General features: G+C 36.5%; 1 protein-coding gene across 30 annotated transcripts in view; it reads right to left on the reverse strand.

The window, feature by feature from the left end:
- ATG4C (autophagy related 4C cysteine peptidase) overlaps positions 1 to 26,173 on the reverse strand; it is a 123,298-nt gene that overhangs the window by 42,909 nt on the left and 54,216 nt on the right. For 18 of the 30 annotated variants that reach the window (XM_015434929.4, XM_015434916.4, XM_015434908.4 and 15 more), the window contains one exon: positions 22,078 to 22,197. In XM_015434929.4, the coding sequence (XP_015290415.1) occupies positions 22,078 to 22,197 (120 nt within the window). Of the gene's footprint in view, positions 1 to 7,790; positions 8,929 to 10,961; positions 11,060 to 22,077; positions 22,198 to 22,565; positions 22,952 to 26,173 lie in introns of those variants that run through there. The other 12 variants (XM_074005082.1, XM_074005078.1, XM_065521349.2 and 9 more) reach the window with 7 other exon arrangements.

Consider the following 26,173-nt stretch of genomic DNA (forward strand, 5'->3'; position numbering starts at 1 on the left):
CATTCACCTGAAGGATCATCAATTTCTTATGTATTACATTTATAGATTCTCTTGAAACATGGCCAGATAGGTAGGCCTAGCATATGATATAAAATTAAAAATATTTCAGTGAGACAGCTATATAAAATATATTTTTAACTGAATGGAAATGAACCATTTAAAAACAATCAATTAACAAAACTAGACATGATGAAAATCAGATCCTATAGTTCATATTGTGCTTATTTATACATTGCTGAAATTTATTTTATTTATATCCTACAAAAGAGGTAAGAGAGAAGAGCAAAAATGTGTAAAATGAAAAATAAGAGGCAGAGACTATTGGCATCTGATTAATCATCTTTCACCTCCAGCCAATAGCTGGAATATAGTCCAAAAACTGTTGTCATTTTTATATTCATTTAATGTCACTTGTAAAAGTCCAGCATCTAACGGGCAAGTATCCACATATCATTTTGAGATCAACACAGCAGAGTTAACATTATCATCTCTTCGTCCTTTCTTTCAAGATTAAGAAAGGAGTTATTCGGGTTTATTAATATAGGACTAAGTTGCTCATCAAAGTTAAGATTCAAATCTGTGTCCCAGGTGAAAAAAAATGTCAGAAAGGAACCCGCTACCCCTTAATTTAAAAATGCATCTACTTTTTGCAAATCTTTTTGCAAATGGTCTCCTTATGCACAATATTTATTGATTCAGGCTTGGAGAATTATTTTCCAAACTTTCCTGAGTTTATTTAAATATTTTGAAGAGTATCAAATTAACAATATATTAAAGGTTTACCCAAATGAGTTGAAAATTTATGTCCACATAAAATCCTGCACATGAATGTTTATAATAGCAGCTTTAATCACAATTTGATTCTGAAAAGTTTAAAATGTGAAAAGGTTAGTGTTCTATTTTATATTACAAGAATGGCTACACTGTCAAAACCTTAAAAGTCCTTCCATAATGGATGATATAAAATCCAAATGAAAAAATACAATTTAGGCTATCTATGTGACATGGAGATACTATACAAAATAAAAGTTAATCTAAATTATTTGAAAACTTGGAAAATGTTTATTATATAATCCTAAAAAAACAAGATATAAGCCAGGCACGGTGGCTCACACCTGTAATCCCAGCACTTTGGGAGGCCGAGGCGGGCGGATCACGAGGTCGGGAGATTGAAACCATCCTGGCTAACACGGTGAAACCCCGTCTCTACTAAAAATATAAAAAATTATTTTTTGTGGTGGTGGGCACTTGTAGTACCAGCTACTCGGGAGGCTGAAGCAGGAGAATGGCGTAACCTGGGAGGCAGAGCTTGCAGTGAGCCGAGATCGTGCCACTGCACTCCAGCCTGGGTGACAGAGTGAGACTCTGTCTCAAAAAAAAAAAAAAAACAAGATATAAAGCTATAAAATTTAGTTTCAATTATGTTAAAATAATTTCAAATATGTATTTTGAAAAGACTGAAAGGAAAGATAACGAAATATTATCTCTGAATGAAATAATTAGTGATTTTTTCTCGTGTGTTTGTGTGTGTGTGTGTGTGTGTGTACACACACACTTCTATTTTCCAAGCTTCTTTCTTTTGAAACATACTGTCACTCTGTCACCCATGCTGGAGTGCAGTGGCATGATCAGGGCTCACTGCAGCCTCGACCTCCTGGACTCAAATGGTCCTTCTACTTCAGGCTCCCGAGTAGCTGGGACTACAGGTATGTGCCACCATACCTGGCTAATTTTGTATTTTTTATGCAGATGGGGTCTCACTATCTTGCCCAGGTTGGTCTCAAACTCCTGAACTCAAGTGATCCACCCGCCTCTGCCTCCCAAAGTGTTGGGATTACAGGCATGAGTCACCACGGCCAGCCTATTTTTCAAACTTTCTAACATGTAATTCTTTTATTACATAGTAGGAGAAAACTATTATTTAAAAAAAATTTTTAAGGTAACTGAATTAACCATCTCATAGTTGTTTTTTAAAAGGGAATTCAGTGGTTTGCTCAACAACTTTAGAACAGGCAATTCTAAACTCTGTTATATTGTAATAACACAGCTAAAGCTACACTGAATCTACTTTATTAGCTAAAAGGCAAAGCATAGATTTCAGGAGATCAAATATTTTTATCACACATACTGAGTTGACAGGTTTCAGAATTTACAAAGGAAAAAGCTGGAGGACAGAAGTTAAGCAATGTATACCATAATAAAGCTAGTAGTTGGTAGGACAGAAATAGAACCAGGAGATGATCGCTTCTCAAGCCAAAACTTTTTCCACTAGTCCCTGCCACCATATATGTAAAATTATACCCAGTACAGGGCAGTGTATAGCTATGTAGCATATATTCACCACACTAGAGCTATACCCTATGTAGTGGTTAAGCTCTAAAGTCAGCCCATATTGCAAAATCAAGCATTGTCAAAAATCACCTTTAACAAGTCTTTAAATTGTTTAAAGGGTGATATGCATAATCTTGGGTACACAACCCTGTTCAGTAATATGTACAAATGTAAAATATATAGTAATGTAAATAGTACAGTCATGTGACACATAATAACATTTCAGTCAACAAGGACCACATACGACAGTGGTCCTATTAGACAATGGAGCTGAAAAATTCCTATCACCTAGTGTTGTCACAGCTGTCATAATGTCATTCCACAATGCATTATTCACAAGTCTGTAGTGATGCTGGTGTAAACAAACTGATTGTATGGCAGATAAAATTATGTACAGTACATCATATTTGATAATAAATGACTTAGAGGTTTAAGTATTTACTATACAATATTTTTTATTATTTTAGAGTGTACTCATTTTACTTTTTAAAAAAGAAATTACCTATAAAACAGCCTCAGGCAGGTGCTTTAGGAGGCACTGCAGAAGAAGGCACTGTTATCATAGGAGATGACAGCTCCATGTGTGTTACTGTCCCTGAAGACCTTCTAGTGGGACAAGACGTGGAGGTAGAAGATAGTGGTATTGATGATCCTGACCCTGGGGAGGCCTAAACTAATGTGTATGTTTGTGTTTTCATTTTTAACAAAAAAGTTTAAAAGGAAAAAAATTTAAAAATTTAAAAATAGAAAACATCTTAGAATAAGAATAGAAAACATCTTTGTAGCGCTGTACAATGTGTGTTTTAAGCTAAGTGCTTATAAAACAGTCAAAAAGCTAAAAATAATTTAAAAGTTTACAAAGTTAAAAAGTTACAGTAAGATGGTGAAACCCCATCTCTACTAAAAATACAAAAATTAGCCAGGCGTGGTGGTGGGCACCTGTAATCCCAGCTACTCGGGAGGCTGAGGCAAAGAACTGCTTGAACCTGGGAGGTGGAGGTTGCAGTCAGCCAAGATTGCTCCACTGCACTCCCACCTGCAACAAGGCGAGACTCCATCTCAAAAAAAAAAAAAAAAAAAGTTACAGAAAGATATGGTTAATTTATTATTGAAGAAATATAATGTTTTCTCATAAATTTAGTGTAGCCTAAGTGTACAGTGTTTATAAAGTCTACCATAGTGTACAGTAGTGTCCTAGGCCTTCACATTCACTCACTATAGACTCACTGATTCACCCAGAGCAACCTCCAGTCCTGCAGGTGCCATTCATGGTAAATTCCCTACACAGGTACACCATTTTTAAATTTTTTATACCATCTTTTTATAATATCTTTTCTATGTTTAGATACATTTAGATACATGAATACTTACCATTGTGTTATAATTGCTTCTAGTATTCAGTACAGTAACATGCTGTACAGATTTGTAGTCTAGGAGCAACAGCCTATACAGGTTGACTATTCCTTACCTGAAATGCTTAGGACCAGAAGTGTTTCCATTTTGGATTTTTTTCAGATTTTGAAATATTTGCATTATATCCACTTACTGGTTCAGCATTCCAAAGCTGAAAATTCAAAAATCCAAAATCTGAAATCCTAAATGTCCCAAACAGCATTTCCTTTTGGTATCATGTCAGCACTCAAAATGTTTTGAATTCTGATGCATTTTGGATTTCGGATTTTCAGATTAGGGATATACTCAACCCATCCATACAGCCTAGGTATGTAGTAGGCTATACCATTCCAGGTTTGTGCAAGTACATCCAATTATGTTTGCACAACAATGAAATCACCTAACAACACATTTATCAGAACATATCCCCATCATTAAGCAATGTATGACCGTATATAATAAAGATTATACATGGAAAAATATATTCCTGTTTTTTATTATAAGAGCTCATATAGTTAAACTAAGCTAAGTATGCAAGTGATGTTAACTATCCTATTTCCTCACTACAAAATCTTAAATCCTTGTATCCAACTTTTACCCCTCACTGTACTTAAAACACTCTCTTAAAAAAATACTTTGTTCTAGCCCTCAAATAAAAAGGCCTATTATTAGTTTCTATTATTTCTACTGCAATCAACACTGCTGAGTATTTCTTTCTTAAAATACCATTTCCCTGATTTCTGCAATATTTTGCTTTCCGGTTTTTCCTACTATTTTCTGAACGATTTATTCTCCATCTCCTCCTTCATTGACTCTACTTACTTCCACATCCCGAAATGCAGATAAAAATCAATTGTTCCTTTATCTTCTCTCCACATTCACTCCTTCTATATTCTCTTCCTTAATATTATCTACTATCAGTCTCAACAATTTCTCTGCTAGGCTTTATTATCATCCATGTTTTTGCAGATGGGAGAACTGAAATATTGAGGGATTAGGTGACTCGTATAAGGTCACACAATTAGTAACTGACACAGTCAGGATCTGAGCATAGGTAGTTTTGTTCTGGTGTAACCATTACCACCTCCAGCAGTAGTCAGTGGAGGGATTAGGTGACTCGTATAAGGTCACACAATTAGTAACTGACACAGTCAGGATCTGAGCATAGGTAGTTTTGTTCTGGTGTAACCATTACCACCTCCAGCAGTAGTCAGTGGAGGCATGACTGCAACATCAATTTAAATTGATCATAAAATTTCCATTTCTTCCTCCTAAAAGTAGCTCTCTTCCAGACTTCTCCATTTCTATCAATGGCAACATCATTTACATTAATTAGGAATACTTTGTTGCAAGTGACAAATAAATAAAAAATAGAAAACAATAACAACAATTTCAAATAATACGAACTGTTTTCACCAGTCTGACACTGCTACTTTGATTAATTGATGTCAGATGAACAGCTTCTACAATTCTCTTGACCATTCTCTCTGAATCAAATAGGACTGTTGAAACCCCAAGTGTTAGTTTATATTCAATGAAGGGGCAGGGGGATATAAGAGGACAGCACTGCATCTACATCCCATTACAGCAGGAGAGCAAAAGCATTCCCAGAAACTTCCAGCACACACCCACTTATATTTCACTTACACCAAAGTGTTTCTAAAGAAATAGGAGACTAGAAAAATGAGTATTTGGTGGATACTGTCACTGCAAACAAAATCAGGATTTTTCAGCAAAAAAGAAAGAGGGATGAGTATTGAACAGATAACCAATGGTGTTTGTACACCATTCAGAGATGAGAACCACAATAAAAATAAAACCGGCTCATGTGCTCAGGAAGGACTGGAAGGTTTCTTTAGGATGTGTGGTCAGAAAAGACCAAGTTGCAACCTGAATAACCAGCAGTGCCCAACCTTTCAGGAACAAGGGACCGATTTCATGGCAATTTCTCCATGGACTAGGGGGTGGGGATGGATTCACGATGATTCAAGTGCATTACATTTCTTGTGTACTTTATTTATATTATTACATTGCAATATATAATGAAATAATTATATAACTCACCATAATGTAGAATCATTCAGAGCCCTGAGCTTGTTTTCCTGCAACTAGACTGTCCCATCTGGGGATGATGGGAGACAGTGACAGATCATCAAGCATTAGATTCTCATAAGGAGCATGCAACCTAGATCCCTTGCATATGCAGTTCACAACAGGGTTCACACTCCTATGAGACTCTAATGCCACTGCTGATCCGACAGGAGGCAGAGCTCAGGCGGTAATGAGAGTAGTGATGGAAACAGCTGTAAACACAGAGGAAGCTTCGCTTGCTAACCCGCCGCTCACCTTCTGCTTACGGCCTGGTTCCTAACAGGCCACAGACTGGTACCAGTCCGTGGTCCAGGGCGGGCACCCCTGTGAATGACAATAAGGAGCCAGACATAAAAGTTCTGGGTGAAGAGCACTCTAGGCAGGGAAATCAGAGGGTGCAAAGGCCCTAGGATGCCAGCACACTTTGCATATTCAAAGAACAGAAAGCAAGCCAGTGTGGCTTGCAGGTAGAGGAAAACAGTAAGGGTGGTACACAGGGCCAGATCACTCAGGTCCCTAGAAGCCAAATTAACACAAGATTTAGGTTTCACTGCTCCCTTAAACAGTCTACCTCATAAACATCCTACCATAGATTTCCCACATTTGACCTTGGTGGTTCTGCTCAGGATGTTTCTATCATCTAGCCATCCTTCATACTTCTTGTCTGATTGTACCAAACTCCATCAGTACTTAAAGTTCCAGTCCAAGTTCCACTGACAACTATCTCACTCTACAGTGATTATTCCCTTCTCCAAAGTCCTATACATTTGTCTAGTACAATGTAAGGATTACAAACATGCACTGTGGAGCTAGACAGTATCAGCTCAAAACTTGGCTGATACTTACTAATCAAATTACTATACCTGTCTCATTTTCCTTAGCTGTGAAATGTCAGTAATGATAGTATCTATCTCACAGAGTTGTTGTGCAGATTAAATCAGCTAATATATGTAAAGTACTTAGAAGATTGCCTGGCATCTAATGTGTTGGCTTTATCATTATTATTGAACTATCATAATATTAGTCTTCTGGCATTTAATTGTACAGTCATTTATCTTTAACATCCATTTCATGTCTCCCCAACTAAACTATAAGCTGCTGAAGATTTTAAAAGAACTCAGTTTCTATCATTAGATCCCGGAAGTAAAAAAGACCTATGAAAGTTACAAAGTCCCTCAGATTTCATGTGGAAAACAGAACTAGAAGGAGGACCTCTAGGTGAACATAAGCCTGAAACACTAAAGTGATTTCAAAAAGACCTTTACCAAAATAGTGATGGGCATGGGAAACTCTGTACCACTGGAGAAAATGGGAGTAATTGTCCTAGAAGGGGAAACAACCCTAGTCTCTTACTCGACTATAGAGCAAACCTATTCTCTTACTCGGTAAGACTACATACAGGCTGATTTCAGCTCACCAAAAGAAGAAAGTTTTTAGCAATAAGGGTCTATCTGAAAATTGAAAATACTTCCAGGAAAAGTCATTAGCTCACTATAACCTGAAATAACGATTAGATACTCAACTGTCTGGAACTTGGACTGATGTATAAATAGGGGACTATACAGCACAGTGCTTATGAGCACACAGTCTTGAGTTACTGTCTCAGGTGAATCGCAGTACCACCATTTATTAGCTGTGGCCTTTGTGAACGCTGCTAAACCTTTCTAAATACAAGATTCCTTATCTGTAAAATGGAGACAAAAGTAACTATCTCAGAAGGTTTGGTTGGTTAAATGAGATAATATACCACAGGTGAAGACTCAACAAATGTTAGCTTTGGACCAAATAACTTCTAAGATCTCAGGGATTCAATGGCTATAACATAAAATGTGTTTTGCAGCTAGAAGTCAACTAGCTACTTGTAAATCTTTCCCCCGTGTTGATATACATTCCACAATCAAATAATTCATTCCCTAGTACATTTTCATTTGTGATTTTCTGTCCTCAAACACCAGCACTACTAGGTAATAAGATTAACAATGAACAGGCAATGTTTATTCTTGAATGACCAAATGATTAATAATCATTAAATTGAGAACAAATGAAAAAAATAAGAATAAAAGGGGGTATGAGATAAAATAAAAAATAATCTACATCAGGCCATTTACAACACAACAGAGCAGGGGAAATGCAACCTAAGTTCGTGAGTTAGGAAGGAGATGTTTCGGTGGGATACCCATGAAAAGTAAGCAAATTCATCTTGCGGAACTTGAAGAGCAACAGTATACAAAGGCCAGAGACATCATGGAAAGCAGAGGGGAGACCCAAAATGAAAACCAAGGAAACTGACAAAAACTTGTATGAACTCAATTCCCAGGTCCCTCCTTGCAACCAACACCCTTCTTCACCCCCTCTCCAGCCATCCCCCATATAGGAAAATGAAGATTTATTCTTTGGAAAAACTGAATAGAAAATGATATGAACTCCAGTACACTAGACACAGTGATGACTTCAGAAGCTGAGTAACTGTCAGTCTAAAAATAGGAAACCGTAGGGTCCTCGGTATCCTTCACTTCCTGCTCCTGGAGCTCGAGCAGACAACATATATTCATTCCACAGGCTCTTAAGATACGGCAGAACTTTTCTTTGAGAAAATGAAACAACTCCAGAGAAAAGACCACCACTTACTAACATGTGGGGGTTACCCAACAAAAAGGCAAGTTCATTACATGATCATCCTAGTATGAAAGTTAACAGCTAAAAAGACAGGCTCAAACACATGGAGCTTCCACTCGGCTTTTTACTGCCTTGCTATTAAATATAAACAGAGAGATGGTCCCTAGTCATTTGGGGGAAAGCATATAAAGGAAAACTTTATATGATTAGAAGAAAAAACAGCTGGACGCGGTGGCTCACGCCTGTAATCCCAGCACTTTGGGAGGCTGAGGTAAGCAGATCATGAGGTCAGGAGATTGAGACAATCCTGGCTAACATGGTGAAACACGGTCTCTACTAAAAATACAAAAAAATTAGCCGGGCATGGTGGTGGGCGCTGTAGTCCCAGCTACTCAGGAGGCTGAAGCAGGTGAATGGCATGAACCCGGGAGGCAGAGCTTGCAGTGAACTGAGATCATGCTGCCACACTCCAGCCTGGGCGACAGAGCAAGACTCCATCTAAAACAAACAAACAAACAAAAACATGAAAGAGTCCAGAAGGAAGCACAAACAACAAAAGAAACAGAAGAAAACTTCAAAATTACTATAATTAATTTTCTAGGGGAAAAGAGAAACCACATCCACAAAAAAGAAAAGAATTACATGAAAAAAGAATAGAAAAAAATATCAATAACAACTAAAAATGTAAGCATCCTAATTGAAATTTAAGAACAACAGAATAGGTAGAAGGTAAAGCAGAGGGAATCTTCCAGGACAAAAATATGAAGACATGGGAAACAGAAGGAAAAAAGAGAAAAACTAGGGAGCAATTCGGAAGATCCAAACTGTATAATAAGAGTTTCAGAAGGTAAGAACAAAGAGAAGAAACAATTATTTTTAATTTAAAGGAAATTTCCCATAATGGAAGCAGGACAATCAATGACAAAGAACGCAAACCAAGACACATAATGAAGCTTCAAGATATTAGGGATAAATAATTGTAGCTGGCTGGGTACAGTGGCACATGCCTGTAATCCCAGCAGTTTGGGAAGCTGAGGCAGGAGGATTATGTGAGCCCAGGAGTTCAAGACCAGCCAGGGCAACATAGTGAAACCCTGTCTCTACAAACAACGTAAAAATTAGCTGTTGTGGTGGTACACACTTGTGGTCCCAGCTAGTCAGGAGGCTGAGGTGGGAGGATGGCTTGAGCCCATGAGGTAGGGGCTGCAGTGAGCTATGACTGCACCACTGCACTCCAGCCTGAGCAACACAGCAAGATCCTGTATCAAAAATAAAAATAACAGTAATAATTATAGCTAATATTTTAGTGCTACTATAAACCAAGCACTAGTCTATTAAATCTTTAATCCTCATAGTGATGTTACAGAGAAAGGTAGCTATTAGTATTTTCATTCCATGAGAAAACTGATGCACAAAGAAGGGAAGCAATGTGACTAAAGATACACAGCAATTAGGTGATGGAGCTGGGATTCTAACCTGAAAACTTTCAGAGAAAAAAAAAATTCATTTGGAGGAAAATAATGCAGAATGACATTGAACTTCTTAACAACACTAAATGCTAGAAGGGAGTGGAACAATGCTTCTAAAGTTCAGAGGAAAAATTGTTTTCATTTTAGAATTCTGTATCCAATTAAATTATCAATAAATTAAAAGATAAAGCTGGTTGACATGCAGGAATTCAAAAAATTTACCATCTATGCATCTTTTCCATAGGAAGGTACTAGAAAATATGCTCCAGCAAGAGAAAGGAATAAACTAAAAGATTCAGAAGACAGGAGATCAAATACAGGAAAGTGGCATCAGGAAGTTCCAAACTGACCACTCCGCACCAGGCCTAGAGAACGGTTAAGAGGAGAGTGAACAGAAAACAGAAATGAGCAAATCTCCAGAAAAAAATAGATTTTTTCCTATGTTTATAATTATGAAAAACTTACTGCTAGGTAGTTGACAGATACAAGTGAACATTTAGAAAAGAAATAAATAGGTAAAAACAGAACTAAGGATATGAAAAAAGGGAGAAGGAGTACTAATTCCAAGATATACAAAGGACAGGAAAAAAGAAATGTAATCATAGCACATTATGTGATTAGTAAACAATATTATGGAGGTGTAATGTGAACATTGAATAGTGACTCACCAAAATCTGTTTTATAACTGTACTGTGAGTATGGCTGGGAGAAGAGAAACAAGGTGAAAGGGTGTGGGAAGACAGTTAAATCCTCAAGTACTATAACTGAAAAATAACAAAGAATGTTTACAATGGACTAATCAAGAAATTGCAGAATAAGCACATTACAGCAGGTCCCCAAATAATGTCATTTCGTTCAACGTTGTGTGATTATAATGTTCATGAAGAAAAAAAATCAATTCCCAGCCACAGCCATCTGTGTGAAGTCTGCACATTCTCCTCATGTCTGTGTAAGTAGGTTACTCCAAGTTCTCTGGTTTCCTTTCGCATCCCAAACATGAGGTGAGCTGGTGTGTCTGCACTGATCCAGTCTAGGAGAATAGTGGGGTGTGTGTGAGTATACCTTACGCCGCATAGCTTACGCTGGGTAGCTTCCCACCTTGCGTCCTGAGCCTCCAGAATAGTTCTCCGGCCACCTACAACCTGAACTGAATAGGCCAGCTGGAGAATGAATGAATACAAATTATTGCCAAATAAAAATGTGTAAGGTATACAACAATCATTCAAATGCTTAACAACAAACACGCAGCAACAAAGTGCTCAGTGAGCCTGCCAGATTTGTAATTGTTATGGAATCGTGTGGTGGTAGGAGGTGCTTCTTACAATTTTCGCTTTGCAAACTATTCCTTGATTTAACCCACCACCACGACTGCTGTCGCTCACTGATCCACCAACAATTGTACGATAAACAATTATCTTACATTTCTTTTTTTCTAAGCTTTGTTTTTCTTGGAGTTAGTATTCCCACTCCTTTTCTCATTTCCTTAGTTCTCTTTGTAGCTATTTATTTTTTTAAAATGTTCAGTCATCTCTGTGAAGTACCTTAATCCTTCTTAAATACAAGTACAGCTCATATTTATTTCAATGTTTAATATTAGAAGTATTTAAGTCTTTATTTGTAAGTTTGGTGATTCTTCTGTGACAAGAACTATGTCTTAGGAACTTAACTCTTGTTTATATCAATTATCCTATGGTAAAACCAGTTCCATTTTATATCATTTCACTTAAAGTCACAGTTTCCAAGAACCTATCAATGATGTTAAGGGAAGACTTACTGTTCTTAGAAATGCAGAGGTAAAATTCTAAATAAATAGCTAAAAGAGTTAAAAGTGAGTATCTCTGAAGAGGTATTCTGTGGAGTGGGAAGTAACATGGCAAGGGACTCCTGATTTTCAGCATAAGCCTTTTATTGCAATTTCCATTTTTAAAGTTAGCGTATGTCCTACTTTGATAAATATGAAAATTAATTTTTTGAACAAAACATATTTTGAGTTGTGCAGTGAATAAAAGGACTATTCCAGTTTTAAGATAAATACACAGCAATTTAAGGAAAATAGAACAACTAGGTAAAAACACACTGTAGATTTTCTATAACTCAATCACTGACCTCTTTACTAACTTATAAGTAAGACAACTTTATAACAAAGTCTCTTTAATTCATTTCTTCACTCAACAAATATTATTTACTGACCTTCTACAATGTGATAGCCAGTGCTAAGCACTGGGGATACAAAAATAAACAAAACCAACAAAATCCTTCCTTGTTGAGATGACATTCCAGTGGAATAAACAGATGATAGATAACTAAACAGAATGTGTATATATATATATGATATAGCAGAATATATACATATATGTGTATAGTGATATGTGCTAAGGAGAAAAAACAATGAAGGAAGGGAATTCCAAATGTATAAAGGATGCCCAGGGAAGGCCTAAGAATGTGACACTTGAGTAAAGACCTGAAAGAAGGGAGAGAACCATGGGAATATCTGTAGGAAGAGAATGCCAGGCACAGGAAACAAACAAAACTCATGAAACAGGGGTGGGCACTGATCATTTTCAAGGAGACTAGTGTGCCTGTACTCAAGAGAGTTAAGGAAGAATGGTAGGGAATGAGCTCAAAGAGGCAGCAGGGAGAAGCAGAGATTCCATTTATATAAAGCCTTGTGGGTTTATAAGAGTTTGGGCTTTCACTCTGAGTTAAAAAGCTACTGTAAGGTTCTTTAAAAAATTAACATAATCTTAGTTACATTCTAAACAAAATCACTCTGGTGGCTATGTTGCTTCTAGACTGTGGACAGAGCAAGGGAGATCAGTTAGGGAGCTACCGCAATAATTTCAAGGAAGATGTGAAGATGGGCCAGGGTAATAATGAGAGTGGTGAGAAATTATCAAATTCTAAGTACATTTTAAAGAAGAGATGATGGGATTTGCTGATGCGTACGACTTGGGGTTCGTGAGACAGAGCAAGGGATCCAGTTTTTAGGCTAAGCACCCAGGAAAATGGAGTTGTCATTTAATAATCAAATTCTTTTCATTTGCTATTTTACTATACTTTTATAATTTACTTCAGTACCATAATTTCTTTGGATGAATAGAAGATACAACTTTAATCTCATGTCTCTCTCTAAATAGTATTCATGGCAAAATTCTAATGAAATACAGAAACAAAACTTCTGTGCTACAAATTTTAAAAATATTTTTAGTTTATAGTCACATCTTACACCTTAAAAAAATAGCTAAAACAAGTATTTTATAAACATAATGGAGTAGCTTGTATCAAATCAACCCTACCACCAAGAACCACCACAAGAAATGGATGAAGTACAGCCAGGTGCAGTGGCTCACACCTGTAATCCCAGCACTTTGGGAGGCTGAGGTGGGTGATCACCTGAGGTCAGGAGTTCGAGACCAGCCTAGCCAACATGGCGAAAGACCAGCTGTACTAAAAACACAAAACTTAGCGGGGCATGGTGGCAGGCACCGGTAATCCTAGCTACTCAGGAGGCTAAGGCATGACAATCACTTGAATCTGGGAGGCATAGGTTGCAGTGAGCCAAGATCGCACCACTGTACTCCAGCCTGGGGGACAGAGTGAGACTCCGTCTCCAAAAAAAAAAAAAAAAAAAAAAAAAAGGATAAAGTATGATAGACAAAACAACTGTTGGAAAGCATCTGAGAGCAATTAAGACAATTTAAGTCTTGAGAAATAAAAATCTTAGAGAGGCAAAGTCTATTAAGAAATGAGAGAAGCCAGAGATAATGGAATAAATATCTTTAAGATACTGAAAGAAAACAACTGCTAACATAGAATTCTATATCCAGTAAAAATATCCTTCAACAACAAAGGCAAGCTCTTCCTCTTCCCTCCCCCTCCCAAACAATTCATTTTTAAAGCCACTAGACGGGGCTAGGCAAAGCAGGTATGCATGTCCAGGTGGAGGTCAACTGGGTATGTCGAAGACAGATTGGAACCTGGCAGACAGCAGACATCACTTTAACCAAGGGGTCAAAGTTAGCATCACCAATAAAGAGACAATAAAAATCACACGCCAATCACCAGGAAGCAGTCAAAAAAACACAGCATCACTTTGGTGATATATCTGGCAAAAACGTATAACCTGAAATTAATGAGGAAACTGTACAGACAAACCCAAATTGAGAGGACAATCTACAAAATTTTCAAAAGTGTCCTGTAAAAAACTAAGAAACATGTATCCTGTTATCTTAAAAAATATAATGTGAAAATCAAAAAAGATGATTAACTGTTCCAGATTAAAGATTTAAAATGCATAAATGTAACATATTATTGTGAACTCAATCTTTTTGCTACATAGACATTATTGGGACAACTGGTGAAACCTGAATAATTTCTTGGGAATTAAATGGTGATAATGTACAATGCCACTTTCCTGATTCTGATAGTTATGTTGTGATTATGTAGGAGAATGTCCTTATTTCTTAGTAAGAAGTACACACTCAACTATTCAAGGGTAATGGGGCATCATGCTAACAATTTATTCTCAAATGGTTCAGGAACAAACTATTTGTATTATATTTACAACTTTTCTATAAATTTGCTATTGTTTCCATTTTTAAATGAAGGCATAATAAAGATGTGTTCAAACAAAAGCTGAGAGAATTTATCACCAGGTAACAGCACTAAAAGAAATAATAAAGTTCTTCAGAGACAAGTGAAATGATCCCAAAAGGAAGCAGAGTAAAAACAGAAAAAAAAAAATGAAGGGCATCAGAAAGGGTAATACTGACTCTTTAAAACACAATGCCTTGTGGAATTTAAAATCCTACAGGATTCAAGTATTTGATGACACAAAGTACAAAAACAGAATTTAAGGTAAGAAATATTAGTAAGAGATAGAGGAACATTTAAAAGTTGTAATTCAATAGGAAGACCTAACAGTCCTAAGTTTGTATGTAACTAATAACAAAGCCTCAAAATGTATAAAACAAACAAACAAAAACAAAAAAGATCTTAAAGGAGAAACAGACAACCTACCATCACAACTGGAGACTTTTATAACATGTCTTTCTGTAATTTAAAAACGATATAGGAAAGAAAAAAGAACGTAAAAGATTTCAACAACATAATTACTCAGACATGAGGGGAGGTAGGGAGGAAGATTATTAACAGGAAGATTAGAGACAGTGTTAAATAGAACTATTCCAAAGAGATGCTGAAATCCGAAGGAGGCGAAGAACAGAAGAGTGGTTGTTTTGGAGGCACTCCAGTAAACCTGATTTCATCATATTCATCTGACCTTCAAATTTTCTACTCTCAACTCTCCTAGACCATTCGCCTCCCTGTCCACAGGGATTTCCACAGTTGACCATTTCAATGAAATAAAAGATACTACTAAACTGACTTGAAATTCTGCTCTCCCCATCATGCCAAACTTTATTGTTCACTTTACCTACTCCTAATTCAAGGCTTTCAAGAGTCTTAAAGCAAGACATGAAACTCTATTAGGTCCATTATGATTAGAAAGACACTTACTCTTCTCCTGGTGATTTTTTACTCATTGTGTGGTGGATCTAAATAGGGCAGGTTTCATGGACATGTTAAGATCCTCACAGAAAATGCAGTGAATATATACTATTAAATATTTTTTGCACTCCCCAAATTAAAGTATGTCTCTTCTATTTTTCTTCCTCAAGACACTGTATTTTCTTCTTGATGAAACTTTTAATTTTTGTTATACACTTGTGTGTTTAATGTCCACTGGACTGTAAATTCATGAAGCCAGGAGTCTCAACTATCTTGTTGACCACTGCATATCCAGCTCTAGACAGTCATTCAACAAAATGGACACTTACTATGAGCTGGGCACTGTTCTAGATGCTCTACATGTCAGTGCTTTGACTTACGGTTTCTGTTTGTTTTTTATTTATTCTCAATGCTTCAGTATGACTTATGCTTTTTTTGTTCTGTTTTATTTTGAGACAAAGTCTCACTCTGCTGCCCAGGCTGGAGAGGAATGGCACAATCTTGGCTCACTGCAACCTCCGCCTCCTGGGTTCAAGTTATTTTCATGCCTCAGCCTCCTGAGCAGCTGGGACTACAGGCACACACCACCACACCTGGCTAATTTTTGTATTTTTAGTAGACAGAGTTTCACCATGTTGGCCGGGCTGGTCTTGAACTCCTGACCTCAGGTGATCCGCCCACCTCGACCTCCCAAAGTGCTGGGATTACAGGTGTGAGCCACCATGCCCTGCCCAGTATGACTTATGTTTTGAAAGAATTACGGGAGCTGGCTGCTGAATTGAGAACCAGCTAGAGGCAGGGAAGTGAGGCTTGGAAACTACATAAGAGATCACTAAAGTAATGACAGTGTCTCAGACCAGTGTTGCAAGAGCAGTAGGGAAGGTGGTGAAAAGAGGTCTGATTCTAGATATACTTTGAATCTACAATTTGTTATGAGATGTGAGAGAGAAAAGGGAGGTAAGAATCATCCAAGGCTTTGGTCTGAGCAGAGAGTGGATAAATTTGCCATCAAATGAGATAAGGAAAACTGTGAGCAAAACAGGATTCAGAAGGAAGATCAGGAATTTGATTTTGGAAACGTATGCCAGACACATAAGGGACCCTGAATAGCAACTGCACATTATAATCTATAATTTGGAAAATAATCTTGGGCTAAAGATACGATCTTGGATTATAATTGATATTTAAAGCTATATGACTGGATGAGATCATCAAGATAAAGAAGATATCAGAACCAAAGGCTAAGCCCTAAGCTACCCCAACATTAAGAGGCTGGGGAAGAAAGCAGGCAAAGAAGACTAAAGAAGGAGCGATCAGTGAAGAATGAGAAAAACCAAAACAGTTTGATGTCCTGGAAGCCAATGTGAAGAAGGTGTAGGAAGGTGAAGTGGATGTTCACCTATATCAAATGCTTCTGTTACGACAAGTAGAATGAACTCTGAGCTTCGACCAATGGACTTGGCAACACAGGGTCATTAGTGACCTTGAAGAGGAATTCTGGTGGAGTCATAGGGATGAAAGCACTCAAGTATTTGCTGATTAAATGAATGATCGTATTAATGAACTTTCTCTATTAATTTGTTCTCCTGGTCACCTAGATGTAAAACAGACTTGTCAGTGAGCTCTCTCTTTCCCTTGCCACTTTCTAAGTGGCTGTCTTACTGATTTACCTTCACAAACTTTCTGAAAGTACTTCCTTCCTCTTTAATTCTACAGCTTCTGTACTAATCTAGGTCCTTGAAGAAGACATTACAAATCAATGAAGAAAAATCAGACTCTTTGATAAATGATGCTAAAATAACCATTTGTCCATGTGAGGAAAAAAAGATACCTACTTTAAAACATATACAAGTTCTAGACTGTGCGCAGTGGCTCACACTTGTAATCCCAGCACTTTGGGAGGCTGACGCAGGAGGATCACCTGAGGTCAGGAATTCAAGACCAGCTTGGTCAACATGGTGAAACCCTGTGTCTACTAAAAATACAAAAATTAGCCGGGCGTGGTGGTGCATGCCTGTAATCCCAGCTTCTAGGGAGGCTGAGGCAGGAGAATTGCTTGAACCCGGGAGGTGGAGGTTGAAGTGAACCAAGATCGCACCCCTGCACTCCACAATGGGTGACTGAGCAAGACTCCATCTCAAAAATAAATAAATAAATAAAACATATACAAGTTCTAAATGTGAAACATAAAACTTCTGGAAGAGATATAGAATATGTTTATGACTTTTGCTTATTAAAGATTTCTTTGATATAAAATTCAAAAACCATAAGTGTTATTAATTTGAGTATATTAAAATTAAAGACACAATTAACAAGTAAAAATAGTGGCATAGGAGAACATATTTGTAACACATAAAGCCGACAAAGCAGAAGTATCTAGAATTATAAAGATTTCCTTCATATCAAATAGCCCTATAGAAAAATAGATAAAAAGAATGAATGGGAACTTCACAAAAGAGGAACAAATGGGCCAATAAACTTTGATTAAATGTTCAACCTTAGTATCAATCAGGGAAATATAAAATTACAAAGAGGTACTATTCATATCCACAAGATTGGTTAAAATTTTAAAGTTTGACAATATCAAGTGTTGATAAGGATGTTAAAGAAATTCTTATATACTGCTTGGCATGATCCCTCTGGAGAGTATTTAACAACATACAGCAAACCTAAAAATACGCTTATCTTATGACCCAGAAATTGCACTGTAATGTATCTAGTATATCTAATGTAACCCTACTTAAAGTATTATACATGCACAAAGAGATATGTACAAGAATATTATTTAAAACATTATTTGTAATTAAACAAATAAAACAAGGAGTTTTAAGTTCTCAGAAACAAGCCAGATGACCATCAAAGAAAGTAAGTTTAAATAAAGAGTGTATTACAGAATGGACCACTATTCAGCTGTTTAAATGAATAAGCTAGACCAACATGTAGTTACATAGATAATCTCTAAGTCACTGTTAAATAAAAATGTTGCAGATGAATATATATCTCTTTATATAAAAATATTATTAACAAAAAATTTAATAAATGTAAAATAATATTGTTGTTTATGGATATATAAAGTATGGGTATGATACACTAATTCAGGATAGTGATTGCCACTGGGGAGGAAGAAAAGGAATAAGATTGGTGGACGAAAACACACTTATTAATTATATATGTAATTTTTTTTTTTTTTTTTTTTTGAGACGGAGTCTTGCTCTGTCGCCCAGGCTGGAGTGCAGTGGCCGGATCTCAGCTCACTGCAAGCTCCGCCTCCCGGGTTCCCGCCATTCTCTTGCCTCAGCCTCCCGAGTAGCTGGGACTACAGGCGCCCGTCACCTCGCCCGGCTAGTTTTTTGTATTTTTTAGTAGAGACGGGGTTTCACCGTGTTAGCCAGGATGGTCTCGATCTCCTGACCTCGTGATCCACCCGTCTCGGCCTCCCAAAGTGCTGGGATTACAGGCTTGAGCCACCGCGCCCGGCCTATTAATTATTATTAAAAATTAAATATGTAATTAAAAATATATTAAAAATTATATATGTAATTTTCTTAAGCTCAGTGGTAACACATGGGTATTTACTATATTATTCTCTATATTTCCGTATGCCTGAAATTTTAAAATTAATTTAACAAAATCAACATATTACTAAAGTACAACTTCTTCAGCCTTAATTCAAGACTCTCCACGGTATTATTCTAATCGACTTTTCTAGCCTCTTCCTTCAGTATTTCCTATAGCAGCGTTTCTCAAAACTCAGAGACTTATATACCTCTTTCACTATTTTTGTTATGTAGCCATCTCTATCATGATTAATATTTTTCTTTTTATCATTTTTAACTTAAATAGCCTTGTACAAATCAATAAATCATATTTAATATGCCAGTTAATATAAGTATTAAAATGTTTGTCCTAGTGCCACCTAAAAACAACAAGTGTCACATTTTGGGATGCCCTGTCTTATACAAGTGGTTCTCAAATTTGACACACAAGATTGTGTGGGAGGCTTGTCTGAAATGGAGACTCTCAGGCCACACCTTTAGGGATTCTGATTCAGGCAGTCAGAAGCAGAAACCCTGCCTAATATGAAGCCTTGGCACCTACTAAGTTGACTACTTGCCATTCTCTAGACAAACTCTCCACTTTCCTTCTATACTTTTCCTCTTGGTATTTCCTCAGCTTAAAGTAACCCTCTCTTTCCCTAAGCCAGTAGAAATTAAGCCTATACATTAATGCCCTTCTTAAATATGACCATCACAATAAAGTACTTTGACTTAGATGTGATATCTCTCTCGTTTCAACCCTCTTCTTTCCTCTATCAATTTATTTCTATTTCCATATGGATGCTTATCATATTCAATGTAATATATGTCTACTTGTCTTATTCCCGCTACTGAAGTATAAATGTTACTTGAGGATGGAAGCTTTACACCTTGTTCTAAAGCAGAGATTGTATCCTGGTCATTTTATGCTCTGTATATGATAGTTACACAGATACTTGCTAGACTGAATTCTGCTAAACACTGAATCAGTTTAACAATTTTTATTAATATTTTAAAATCATATAGCATAAGGAGTTATTCATTCACAGGGTATTACGAATTAAACATGAGACTCTAGACTAACAGCTTCATTTTCAAAATAAGAAAACTGAAAATATGTATCTTATATAGAAACAAATAATTTTAAGTTAATTTAATTTTTAAAGGTTAAAAAAAAATGGTCGAACTAAAACTGCCCAATTCAGTTTTTAAGAAAAAAAGGCAAGTGCTTAACTTATAACCTTCCAGGCAAAAGAAACTGACTGTGTTATTCACTGACATGGTGAGTTTTGGATACTGCTACAAAAAGCTACTCGCTTAAGAAGAACAATATTATAACAGCAAAGTTAATTGATTCTTACACAATTCTCAGTACTTCCAAAAGACATTTCAATATAATTTCTCTTTACTTTAATGCATATTATTCTGATGCTCAAGAGTAATAATTTCTAAGTATTTTTCCAATGTAAAAACCGTAACTGTCTTTAATTAGAAAAAAATCAACACACAACTCATTAATTTTGTTTTTTTAAATTTGGTAATAATAATCTGGTTTGTTTCTATTCTAGGAGTCAACTGCTTTACTGTTTTAAACATATTTTAGTCCAGATAGAAAATAAATGAATAGAAACAGAGAAATGGGACTTTTTAATGGAAAATGTTCATCAACATCAATAAATATCACAATATCACCTGTATTTGTATACTTTAGCATACACATGATACTTTGTAAAGACAAAGAACTGTCAAATTAAAATATACAAATACATATACTAATTTCCAGTAATAGGAGGAAAAATGAAAAATATATATTTTGTTATGTTCACCTGGCCTTCTATGTTGAAAAAGGAGAATGAAAAGAGAACAACTGTGAGAAATGAAGACTATGGAATGGTTCCCACATATCTCATTTGCTCCCTTCCTCATTCATTTTTCTGTCATATTCCTGTTAAATTTCCTCTTTCATATGGCAGGTCAAGTAAACTAAATCTAGCTTATACGAAACATTTTATTTATCATTCCACTTTTACATTGTAAAAACAAAATTTCAACTCACTATATCCACTTTCCTGAATAAAATTAACTGGAAATAAAGCAGTAATAAGTCACTGTTATACATAAGCTCCAGTTAAGAATTCTGAGGTCAGGAGTTCGAGACCAGCCTGACCAACATGGAGAAACCGCGTCTCCACTAAAAATACAAAATTGGCCAGGCATGGTAGCACATGCTTGTAATCCCAGATACTCAGGAGGCTGAGGCAAGAGAATTGCTTGAACCTGGGAGGCAGGGGTTGCGGTGAGCCAAGATTGCGCCATTACACTCCAGCCTGGGCAACAAGAATGAAAGTCGGTCTTAAAAAAAAAAAAAAAAAAAAGAATTCCCAAAAATGACTAGTATTGGTCTTACTTACCATAAAATGATAGCCTAACTATTGATACAAATAAAGAGAGCTATCTAACTATGCTTACTTCTTTAAAAAGTAGTCTTTTTTTCCTAAAGTACTAAATATAGATAGCTATTAAGGTTCCATAAATGTTTTAGCAGTACTCAAGGACCAAAAAAATGTAGAAGTATAAATGTAATGAGAAGAAGTTAAATAAACCTCCTTCAAAGATCCTATAAGTAGAATAGATCAGATTAGACAAGCTTATTGGAAGGTAAAAACACAGCTCATTTGATAAAGCAGTTCTGAGAAATCCAAAAATACCATTTCTCTTTTTAAAAAAATCAAAGAAGCACTTGGACTAACAAGAAATAATGCACAATTTGGCTTGATCAAATACTTCATTAATTTTTTTCCTACCCCTAAGGGATTGCCCTTTTAAAATCTTCTTCAAATAGAATATAACCTAATTGCTCGCACCGGTCTACAGTTTGCAAAAGGATTTTTATTTCAACAGTGCCACCTAGTGGACCAATCACTACTTTCAACTGGTCACTAGTTGATTTCATTTGCCTCAAACGCTAAGATTCCTCAAATAGCTTTTTTCTTCAGTTCACAATGATCCTAATAATATTAACATTCAAGAGGAAATTTTATAAAAATATCACAATTTACAGGTTTTTGCCTTTTGACAGTCTGTCTCTAATAAAATTAGGTCATTTACAAATACAATATTTTAAATAAAGGTACCTTGGTGATTTCTTCAGAAGCTCGTTCGAAGTCCTGAACATTTCGACAGTAAAATCCTATTGTACAGCTGGGATCCATTTTTCGAAACGACATCTTTTTAGGAGAAGGGCAGTGGAATGTCTGTAATTTTTAAAGTTCTTTAGGATTAATGTATTTGATAGACAAGTATATATAAAACTATTATTTAAAATTTCCTATCTAGCTTTTTCCCATCACTATAAACATGATTTTCAAATGGTGTTTTAGTTCAGCCTGTACAGAGAGTCCTCCCCACTCTGCAAAACTATAAAATACAGAGCCAACTTTTGTATATATTTAATTCACCAAATTTCAACCTTTTGTGACATTAGTGCCATTCTGCAAAAGTAAGGAAGCGTGTCAAAAGTGGTATGCATTTCTAACACTTGAAAACACGAAATAGATATGCACAGCCTAGTACGAGGCTTGGAATTGAGTTAGTCACTTCTATTAAAATGCAGTTAAGTCTGTTTTGTTGGAGATTTTGGGTAATGTTTATTAACCTTTTAACAAGGACATCAAGACTTTTTAAACAAATACACAGATTCAGGTAAATGTTCTATATTGATATAAAAATAGGTCAACTTGAGGGTTTTAGCAATTCACACAATTAGTACATAACTGCATATTCTTCAACTTTCTCTTTGAGTGTGCTTTAATTCTTGTTTCTTCTCAGACAACAGGCTGGAACAGGTGAAACCATTCCATTATGGTCCTTGCTCTCTTTCTCATCAGTCCTTTTGTCTCTTTAGTTCACTTTTCTCCAACAGACACAGTGCCACAGATATAAATGGGCTGGGGAGGCTGCCCTAGTTTCTCTACTGTCTTGCTAATGGATTTGGCTAGAGTTTGGCATCTTTAGGGAATACAAAAGTAGAAAAAGGGCAGAATATAAAAATAATCATTGCAATCTTTTTGTTCTTCACAATCACACCTTAGTACTATGTTTAAAAAATTTTTTTCATGCTTAAATGCTTTGCCTGTCCTTAAAAATCACTGATGTGACCAAGTCTTTTTCTGTATGTAGAAAAAATAGGTTTGTGTTAAAAAGAACGTAAGATGATATATTCATATTTGTATAAATAAACTAAGGATATACAAAAATTAACAAGTTTGTGGGAAAGGGAGAGAACTGGGCAGATGGGAGACAAGTGTGGGAAATATTTGAATTAAAGAACAAGCTCAATTAAGAAATAATCTAGGAGCTGGGTGCTATGGCTCCCATGTACAATCCCAGCTATTCAGGAGGCTGAAGCAGGAGGACTGCTTGAGCCTAGAAGTTTTGAAGTTGCAGTAAGACAAGATCATGCCACTACACTTCAGCCTGGGTCAGAGGGCAAGACTCCATCTCCATTAAGGGGAGGGGAGGGGAAGGGGGAGGAGGAGAAGGGAGGGAGGAGAGGGGAGTAGGGGGGAAGGAAGGGGTGGGGGGAGGGGAGGGGAGGGTTGGGGGGGTAGGGGAGGGGAGGGGGGCTGGATTTGCGCTCATAAAGTTATAATTTCCCTATATTCAATGCCTAAAACTAAGGGATTTTTAACTTCATGCTATCTATTAAAATGTAGAAAAATAAGTTGTCATATTTGTTATGTCATGGTGAAATCAATTAAAGTCACTCTTTCTCTCCCTGTACATCCTAGTCACCCAATTTGTATCGCATATCATCACCAAAAGATATGCAAAATATACACATTCAAGCTGCTTTTTTTCCAATGAAAAGTTCAATTGCATATGAGATTCAAATCCAACAATACGTCAGTTAATATAGGCCAAAAAATGAGTTTTCAAAACTATGACTTCTGCAAAATGCTTAGCTAACTTACTTTACACACTGAGATTCAACCTAGCCAAACTGGAACCTCCATGGCAGTAGTCAATACAAGTATAATCTTAGTTGGACTTTTTCTAACATTGATCCACCTGTTATATTTGCAAAGAAATATTTAAAACAGATCTAGAAAAGCACAGAAAAGCTAAACAAACTTGTTAGTTAACAATTTACAGAAGAATGAGTATATTAGGGTATATATCACAGTTCTAAGTCATATTTATAAGAAATTATTCTACATACACGGTATCTACAAATAATCATTTCCCCAGCTCATTCCAAAGACAATAACAAGGAATGCTTCTTAACTTTTTTTCCAGTTGGGGATAAGGAGGGCCAAAAGCTTGTACATGGTCTAATAACATATTTTTGAACTCATCTACAAGGGTATCCTATATTATAGTGAAGCACGGGTAAAAGTTTTCGTGTAAGAACTTAAGTAAGGCTCATGCCTGTGCCCAGAAACTCAGGAGGTTGAGGTGGGAGGATTGCTTGAGTACAGAGGCTTGAGACCAGCTTGTGCATCATAGCAGGACCCTATCTCTAAAAAAATTTTTAAGTAGCCAGGTGTGGTGGCGTTCACCTATAGTCCCAGCTACTTGGGAGGCTTAGGTGGGAGAATCGCATAAGCCCAGGAGTTTGAGGCGCCAGTGAACTATGGTGGTGCACTGCACTCCATCCACACTGGGTGACAGAACAAAACTCCATCTCTAGAAAATAAAACTTTTTAAATTTTAAAAGGCTTTTCATGTAGGAACCAATAATACTAAACCAGCATAGTCTTATTACTATCTCACTGTATTGACTACAATCATCATAGATAATAACAAATACTAAATTGTTATTCATGGTTGTTTTAATATCTACAAAGAACTTTTAAAATATTCACAAAAACACAGAAATCTCTGATCACTGAAACTGCTATTGGGTATTGCTGCATGAGCACTAGGACTCATACAACAGAGAGGCATTTTATATCATTTAAACTTTTTTTTTTTTCTTTGAGATGAAGTTTCACTCTTGTCGCCCAGGCTGGAGTGCAGTGGTGCAATCTCTGCTCACTGCAACCCCCACCTCCGAGGTTCAAGCAATTCCTCTGCCTCAGCCTCTCAAGTAGCTGGGATTACAGGCGCGTGCCACCATGACGGGCTAATTTTTTTTTTTTTTGTATTTTTAGTAGAGATGGGGTTTCATCATGTTGGCCAGGCTGGTCTCAAACTCCTGACCTCAGGTGATCCACCCACCTTGGCCTCCCAAAGTGGAGGGATTACAGGTGGGAGCCAACACGCCTGGCTATTCATATCATTTTGTTCACCCAAGAAGATTCTAAGGCCAACCAACATGAATTTACAATTCGCAACTGTTGTCTATTGCAGAACAAGTTAAACTTTCAAATATTTTCCTAATTCAGGGCTATGTTCACTTCATGATAATTTTTGAGCTATGCACTTAAGATTTTTTTTTAATTTTTAAAATTCAATGGTAAGAGGAGTAGCATCTACTTGACAAACGCACTTTAAGGAGTATTCACTAGATACACTTCTGTAACAGTGATTCTGGAAATACTGGCCAGGGAGAATCAATTCCCATTTATTTCAATTTTTGATACATTATATACCAATTGCCGTAATAGTTATTAGGCACCTACAAAATGACAGGCACTATTCTAGGCATATTGTTTAGAATAGTGAAGTCTAATTACCTAAACATACAAAAACAATACTGAAACATATGCTTATAGGTACAGCTATGCTATTTTGGTGATTCAGATGAAGCTTCCTAAGATGGTTAATTAGAAAATACCCTTACTAAAAAGTACCTACTGTTAATTAATCCAAGACAGTTAATTTAAAAATACCCTTACTAAAAAGTACCTACTGATAATTAACCGGGTATGGTGGCACGCACCTGTGGTCCCAACTACTTGAGTGGCTAAGGTGGGGAGATTGCTGAAGCCCAGAAGGTCAAGGCCACAGTGGGCTGTGATTACACACTACACTCCAACCTGAGTGGTAACAGAGCAAAACCCTATCCTCCACCCAAAAAACAACACAAAAAAACCTACTACTAATTGCAGTTCACATGTGTAATTCATAAAGGGTATTATCTTTCACTGATGAATTCACTCATCCAATCTATCTAGATGCCCACATACATAATTCTAATAGCTTTACTGCCACTATTTCTGAATTTCCTAAGATAGATTAAAACAGTTACCACTGTATGAACCTCCTAAAATCTGACATTTGGAA

The sequence above is a fragment of the Macaca fascicularis genome, chromosome 1 (assembly GCF_037993035.2).
Source record: "Macaca fascicularis isolate 582-1 chromosome 1, T2T-MFA8v1.1".
Lineage (NCBI taxonomy): Eukaryota > Metazoa > Chordata > Mammalia > Primates > Cercopithecidae > Macaca > Macaca fascicularis.